General features: G+C 50.7%; 1 protein-coding gene across 1 annotated transcript in view; it reads right to left on the reverse strand.

The window, feature by feature from the left end:
• The window catches only part of Cnn3 (calponin 3), a 30,473-nt gene extending 23,126 nt beyond the window's left edge, over positions 1 to 7,347 (reverse strand). The window contains exon 1 of the mRNA XM_075981486.1: positions 7,040 to 7,347. Coding sequence (XP_075837601.1) covers positions 7,040 to 7,096 — 57 coding nt within the window. The 5' untranslated portion in view covers positions 7,097 to 7,347. The remainder of the gene's footprint in view (positions 1 to 7,039) is intronic.
• Between the last annotated feature and the right edge of the window lie 599 nt (positions 7,348 to 7,946).

Consider the following 7,946-nt stretch of genomic DNA (forward strand, 5'->3'; position numbering starts at 1 on the left):
TACACTAGAACCTGCTGCCAGCTCGGAACTCTGCTCCCAACAGCCAGGAGACTCTGCAGTCTCAGGGGAGTAGGGCCAGCACGGTTCAAAAGTTCCTAAGAAGATACACAGCAAAGATAGCTCAGACAGAAGACTACTCTACTGGCCTCTCCAGAAAGTAGCCTCTTGCCACAGGCGTTTGGGAAGGTACTAGAAAATCAACTCCAGGATAATATCTAAAAGTGAATCACTGGTCACTAAAAAGAAGGGGGGAAAAAAAGGCAAAGAGATGGAGCCAGGAGAGGAAGAACACTAGAGATGAAAATCTAACTGGCAAGATAAAATGTCTAGGTATATCTGATCAGGGTGAGGTCATGGGGGTTCCTAATACTCAGCATTCAGGTTCTCTGCAGAAACCTGAAGCAAATGCCCAGGCTCAGAACAGCCTGACGATGCAGTTTCGCTACTAAGGGCCATGGACTTCAGCAAGCTCCCAGGACGAGGGTCGTGTACATACAATTTCTATGAATGATGGAAAGTATAACATGACCGCTGTAGCTTTTCTTTTAGGGGAATGTGAATATATGTGTATATATATGTAGGACACAGGGGACATCTAGGGGTGTCATTCCTCAAGTACCATCTACCCCCGGAGACAGGGTCCCTTACTGTCCTGGGACTTGCTGAGTAGGCTGCCTGTCTCGGCCTCCCCAGTGCTGGGATTACAACCACACGCTACCATACCCAGCTGTTTCTTTTTGTCCCCCGTGACTTCTTGGAAATCAGACTTAGATGCAAAGGCAAACACTTTACCAAGTGAATTATTTCCCTACCCGCCTTTTAAGACAAGTTTTCTCATGTGCCTTCTCTTCAAACTAACCATATAGCCAAGGATGGCTTTGAACTCTTGATCTTCCTGCCTGCACCTCCCAAGTGCCAGGATTACTGACCGTGCTGGGCTTATAGAGTGCTATGACTGAATCCGGGGCTTTGTGGATGCTACGCGAGCAGCCTACCAGCTGAGCTGCAGCCTCTGGCTCGCTGCTGCTTTTTAAATAGAATCATATGTCTGAATTAACCAGCAGTAAGAGAGACTCGCTACACATGGTACTAATTATTTTTTCTCAGATTTCCTCCCACATGAAGCAGAAAAGAGGGAGAAAAGCGAAACGACGAAGCTCATACCCTACCCACGGGCTGAGCCTGTAAGTAGCAAGGAAGGCTGGGAAGCTGGGATTACAGAGAAAAGACAGACAGACCAGAGAGGAAGAGGAAAAAAGGGGGCCTCTTTCTGCCACATTCTTGATCCCAGTTCTCTGGCTTTGCCATAGCGGATGCTCCGCCCAGGGGGCACACCCACTCCCTGCACTTCCCAATTCCTGCTCAGAAGGCAGATAGATACAGAGAAACCAGGCCAGAAAGGCACAGAGGACCCAGGACTTCGAGGGGGCGGGGCGGGGGGGAGAAAGAGGCATCACCCAGGATGCTACAGGAGTTCTGGACAAGGATGCAGACATCCCAGCACATTCCCTATGAGAAAGGAAACAGAGTAAGGATGCTTGGTGACCTGGTCCTGTCCTGTCCGAAGCCTCGAGTACAAGTGAAAGCTCAGCTTCTGGAGACGGTATCAACATCTGCACCACAAACACAGCTCAGAAGCCAGAAATGAACCAAACCGGCCAACAAAATACTTGCCCAGTCAGTGAACTCAACTCCATCTATGCTGTGTGGGCTTTGGGCTAATTCTGAACACTTGACGTGAATGATCGAGGTCAGATATCTCCCAGAAATCTTGTAAAGCCGAGTATTGCATCTTCTCTGCACAGGTGATACATAAACAAGTTAAATCACCTGCCCAAAGTCCATAGTGAATCTCAAAGACACTGGATTCAAACCCAGGGTACCCATTCTTCACTGCCAGGAACCGGAGATGACATTGCCAGGAGGCCTTTCAGTGTTCAAAAATGTTGTGTGTTTAGAAAACTTTGCCAAAGATGTTTATATTGCTTACTATAAAGACTAGATGTGAGTCCCCACAAACAACCTGACGTACACCCCCTTTCCAGAAATGCTTACCTGTATCTGATATCTGAAGCTGCAGGCTAACAATATAACGCTCTCAGACTGTGAAAGGCCACAGGACAGTAAGCGTGAAAAGACCTTGATCCAGAGGTGTGGAACCGCCCCCTCGTCCTTTCAAAGTGTATCTTCTTGGTTTTGGTTGACATGAGGGGAAGGGGTAAGGGAAAGAAAAGTGAGCTAGCAGACAAACCTCAATAATTAGTCCCTTCCAGCAGCATAGAGGGCCACCCTGTCTCACTTCAGAACAGGCTTTCCAGAGGGGATCGCTACCATTTCAGTCTAACTGGAAGTCCATGAAAGAGTTTTTTCCCAAATCAGCAACAAGATGGAATTATTGTAGGGTTAAGTTTTCAAGGTGCTACTAATGCTAGAGCAAATTATTTTACGAAACAACACAAGGCCAGTGTTAGGACACACTTCTTTATAAAGATCCAGCACTTGAGAGGCAGAAGCAGGTGAGACTGGTCTTTGAGAGTTCGAGGCCATCCTAATCTACACAACAGCCAGTTCCAGGGCTACATAGTCAGACTCTGTCTCAACCACAACTAAACAAAACCATCTAAGCCCTTCCAAAACGTCAGACCCGCCAACGGAATTCTCTTACAGGGGTGACTACATAGCAGATTGATTTTCAGCTGTTAGAGATAGCAAAATCTATTCCTGATTGACAAATTCATTAAATCGATAAATATTTACTACAACTTCCAAGATAAGTTTGCATTTCTTATAATAAGGATTGTATATAGTTACACAGCATCTCTTTTGTTCCAAACCACAACCTAATAAGGACCTTGAGATGCATCCCTGAATAAGACCTGGAATCTTTATCTCTAATGGGCAGAGATAGGCAACACCAAGTATTTAATGAGAAATTGTCCAACTTCAGTACTTTAAAAAAGGATAAATCCTGCCTCAGTGATTCTGGTATGCTGCCTTAAGTGATTTTATTATTTTTATTTATATATGTACTTATTTTGGAGGCAGGGTCTCACTATGTAGCCATAGCTGGCCACAAACTCACTAGAAATCTACCTGCCTCTACTTCCCAAGACCTGGGATTAAAGAGTGCACCACCAAGTCTGGCTTCAGTGATTTACGCTGGAGTCACCTGGGAAATACCCTGACTCAGGCCACTCCGAAACGCAGCTGTTTGCTCAGAGGGCATGGGGCAGACAGCTGAACGCCAGGATGTCATGGGTCCTGGCCCTCATTTTATGATAGGACTGTTTAATCTACTTTTAAGTGCCTTAAACTTTTAGTAATGTCTTCCAAAGTGGCTTTTAGCTGTTTGGGACTACCACTAAGTGACCAAAAAGACTCTCCAAGAAGCTAGTTTGCTCAAGCCAGACTTTCCAATGGGAACAGAGGCTGTGAGAACACCCATTCCAATCACACGTTCCCATCTCATTCTCAACACTCAGGCTCCGCCTAGAAAACACTGTTGTAAGGCACTAGGGGTGGGGTACCAACCCTTTCCACTCCTGCCCATTTCCTCCACTACCCTGAGAGCTCTAAGGGCCCTGCAACATCTGCCCCAAGGGCCAGCTTTTACTGGCTCCAATATTTGTTTAGACCCAACTGTCAGGAAACGTTGTCCTTCCTTAGAGGGTCTGTTGGTCTTACTGTTTTCGCTTTCTTTTTTCCCTTTTAGTCTCACAGAGCCTGTTCAACCCTCCTTTCCTCAAGGGCCTAAGAGCAGTCCTACTTCCAGGGCCAGTGAGGATTCTGGAGATCACAGTTACTGGTCCTTTTGTTGTTCCTTTCTTTCATTGTTATTTAAAGCCAGGCCAGAAATGCCGGGTGCATATCTATAATCCCAGCACTCAACTGGGAGGTGTCGGCAGGAATAGGAGGGAGAGGTTCAAGATCGTTCTTGGCTACACAGTGATTTCGAGATCAGCCTCAACTCCATGAGACCCTGTCTCAAAAAAGAAGAAACACGTGATCCACAATGTGGACTAAAGGGATTTTTTTTTTTTAAATTCAGGCTTCCACATTTTCTTGCCCTATTTTTTTTAAAATAAGTTTGCATGTTCTGCTACGTGTGGGCATCTCACAAAATAAAGGTTTAGTTTCAAAGATGCCGCCCTGGAATATTACCAATTCGAAGTATTTAAAATCAAAGATGCCTTCAATTCATTGGTGGGCTGCTTTCACCACTAAAATATAAGCTCCGTGCTTTCTGATACAATCTGAGTTCTTAGAAGAGCAAGACAGACAATGGCAAGAAACAAAATAGCCCAACCTTCTATGTCATAAACCAGGACTCCAATAGACAGATGTCAAAGGACCTGCCCACATCATCCAAACAAGAACTAGCCAAAGTGGGGGAGGACCTAGAATCTACGTCTGCTGGACTCAAACTCCACTCCACACTACCTACCAAGACATGAAATGGTAGTTTAAAAAAGAAAATGAACTGGAATTCTAGCTAAATCTTAAGAGTACTGGTTGCTCTTGCAGAGAAGCTGGGTTCAATCACCAGGATCTACTTGGTAGCTCACAGTCATCTGTAACTCCAGTTCTTAGGGATCCAAAACCCTCCTCTGGCCTCCAGAGGTACAAGGTGCAAGGCAGACCTGCAGATTAAACACCCATACACACAAAATAATAAACAAAATTCTGATATTTAATCAACACGTAAATTATACAATACATGGGGGGGGAGAGAATGAAGATGCTATGTGAGAGGTTCAGGTTTCCATATGTCCACTCTTTATCCAACAGCCCTACTCTCCCAGTCAAAAACCAACACCTCGTTCAGGCATGCAGACTCCGTTGCAAGGCCCGGAGAGATGATGAATACCATGACAGGAATAATTACTATGTCAAGTAGTAACAGGTGGATGACCAAAATAGGGGTGGGCAGGGGCAGACAGCAGTGTCCTGTGGTTGAACATATCTAAGTACTTAGCTAAACTAAGACACCGATCCTTGGAATTCTTAGAATACTCTGAGTTTCTTCTGTGACCTTGGGCCAATCACACCCTTCCTGAGCCCAGCATCCCAATCAGAAAATGATGCTGGAATCCCAGTGGTCCTCCTCACCTCAGCCAACACCTCTGCTGCTGAGATCAAAAGGATTTATATGAAAGGGTCCTGTACGACAGCCCTGCATAAATAAAGGGGTTGTTTTTTTCAAATGGGCTTGATGTTTAATCCCAACAGCCTTTATAAATTTCCAAGGGTTCTAAAAAAAGAAAAAAGAAAAGAAAAGAAAAACCCCTGAGGATTTACTGTTTCCAACACTTACAGTAATAGCGATCCAGCCTGAGTCTCTGCACTTCCTGGGGTTATTGGCTCAGTTAGAACTACAAGGGAAGAAGCTATTATGCCAGTCAGCAAAAAGAAAACCAGCTTGGATACTAAGAACCAGGAAAAGCCAAGTCACTTGAAGGGCTGCCAACGTCACCAGGACCTCATTTACAATGCAAAGGTAAAGAGACTCAGTGGGCGCCAGAATCCCAGAGGGAATTAAAATTGTGCGCCGCCAAGCCGCGCAGGAGCACAAGCTACCCAGCTCTCACACGCCAACGCCCTCGGCTTCCTAAAGCTTAGGCTATAAACTTGGAAGGACCGCTATTTTGCAACGAGTCTTTCAATTGGTGAGTGCTGTCCTCCAAACAAACTTTTCGGCCTCTTTAGGGAAACTTTAATACAGACAAAACATTTTTAAGAAGGTTAAGCCCCTGAAGATTTCAGTTTTGGAATACAGACGAAAATTAGCCCCTTGCTCCAAAGACTGTTTAGAATCTTCTAGATGAACTACAAAGGGGTGCATTAGCTACAACAGCGGGAGAGAATAAACCACGCTCTTGCTAGCAGTCTGACAACGGTGAGTTTCATTACTTCTACGCAATTCCCTTCGCACCGCAGACACCCGCAGCTTCGGGGTGTCAACAGCCCTGACAATGCCAATGCTTTCTACCAGAGATGGGACAGCGCTGTGACAATCCTGACATGCTTCGGCTCCCGGGAGGTTAATGGGAATTAAACCACAGCAGCCCTCCTTTGTGGCGCTTTGGCCGGAACAGCAAAAAGGAGACAATGAGCGGTCTGTGCGCAGTTCCACGCGGATTGGCTGAACCCCCCCCCCCCGAAACCCCTGATGTCATGGACTTGGAATGCAGGCAGGGAGGAAGGAAAGAGAGGATTTGGGGAGGGGGATGCCTCTCATCTCTTTCCCAGACCAAAAGTCCGAGAGATAAACCCCGATGCATTCTTGAGATGAGTACTCGGAAAAGCAGGGTCGCCAGATTCCGACCACTCCAAAAATACAACCCGCCACAGCAAACAAACCCCCGAACAAAAGCGACGCTGCCGAGAGATCGTGACAATTCAACGAGCTGCAAACTTCTCAGAATTGCATTTCTAAGTCTCCCATCAACAGCTGAGCCGGCTCTCAGGCTGCGCGTTCAGGCTTTTGTCTGGGTTTCCCTCACCAGAGCTAATGGCACCGAGGCACCACCGACGGGCTCCCTTTCCGCCCGCGGGTCCCAGGGGTCGGCGGGACACTCAGCATCCCCTCCCTTGGAGAAGGAGAGGAACAATGAGGGGCCCGGTTTGGCCACGTAACCGCCCAACTTCGTTTGTGGGAGGAGGGGGCCAGGATGGGAGGAGGCGCAGGGTCCCACGGCAGCCCCGACCCAGGCGGATGGCGGGGGCGGCAACTCCCGGAGTCCCAGCCGCGAGGCCAGGCCCCGCCTAAGGGCCAAAGACCACTCTGGAGCGCCCTCTTCCCCGAGGGGCGCATCCTGCAGCCTTCGAGCGGGCCCCGCGGCGCTGCGGGACTCCAGGCGTCCGGGAACCCACCGGCCGCCAGGGCCGCGGTGCGGGAACAAAGCCAGGACTAGCGCGTGCGAGCCGGCTTCGTGAGCTGGGGTGCGCGCACCTCTCGGGCAGCCCCGACGTCCCTCCGCGGCGGCTCGCAGCCCTCCCTCCCCGCGGCAGACCGACCCCAGACCTCTCGCGCGCATACCTTGTTCTTGACCTCGGCGGAGAGCCCGTAGGAAGGGCCCTTGTTGAAGTGGGTCATGGCGGTTCCGACGACGGGAAGCGGCTGCGCTCGGGCTCGGGGGGTCTGTCGCCCTCGGTGTCCCTACTCCTCGTCCCAGCGGCGGCCGCGCGGGAGATGCTCGAGCTCGCTCCTCTGCGCGGCGCGAGAGACTCCGGAGCGCGGCTGGGGCACGCGGGCGATGCTTCGAGGGTTCGGTCGGACTCGGGTCCCGCGGAGGCTCAGGGTCACTCTAGAGTGGGGCTGGCTGCCCGGCTCGCTGCCCGCTCCGCAGCTCCACACGCTCTGCCCCCAGCCTGGTCCCCCCAGGCCTCCGGGGATTGGCCGGGGAGCCCGACCAATGGAGCGCCGCCTCCTCCCCCTCCCCGGCTCCAGGGCTTCGTGGCCAATGGCAGCGCGGCGGGCGCGCCGCTCCCTCCCGCGGGTCCCAGCCCCCGGCCCCGCCCTCACGCCACCGGGGACCTCAGCGCCCCTCCTTCCGGCTGGTCAGCGGGCTGCGGCCGCCCCGCCCCGGCGCCTGGGGGCTTCCCAGCCGCCGCGGTTCTCATCAACTCCCAGGCATCCGTGACGCTCCGTCTATGGAGGGGGACAGGAAGCTCCCAGAGCTGGCCCGCCGCTAACCGGCCACTCCATCCGCCTCCTCCCGGATCACAGCGCGCCCCGATGCCGCGCTGAAAATCCCGGGAGCAGCCTTCGAGCCCACATGTCTGGCACAGGGAGGCCTGCAGCAACACCTGCCAGGTCCTCCCTCCCCGCGCAGCTGCCGCACCTGTGTGGGTCTGACCTCTGTCTTGGTCAAGGCTCTTTGCCAAATTCCTGCTCACCCTGTCTACACTTTAAAAGGAGTGCGAAAGAAATTGGGGAAAGTGCC

Source organism: Microtus pennsylvanicus, chromosome 7, assembly GCF_037038515.1.
Source record: "Microtus pennsylvanicus isolate mMicPen1 chromosome 7, mMicPen1.hap1, whole genome shotgun sequence".
In the NCBI taxonomy this organism is placed as follows: Eukaryota; Metazoa; Chordata; class Mammalia; order Rodentia; family Cricetidae; genus Microtus; species Microtus pennsylvanicus.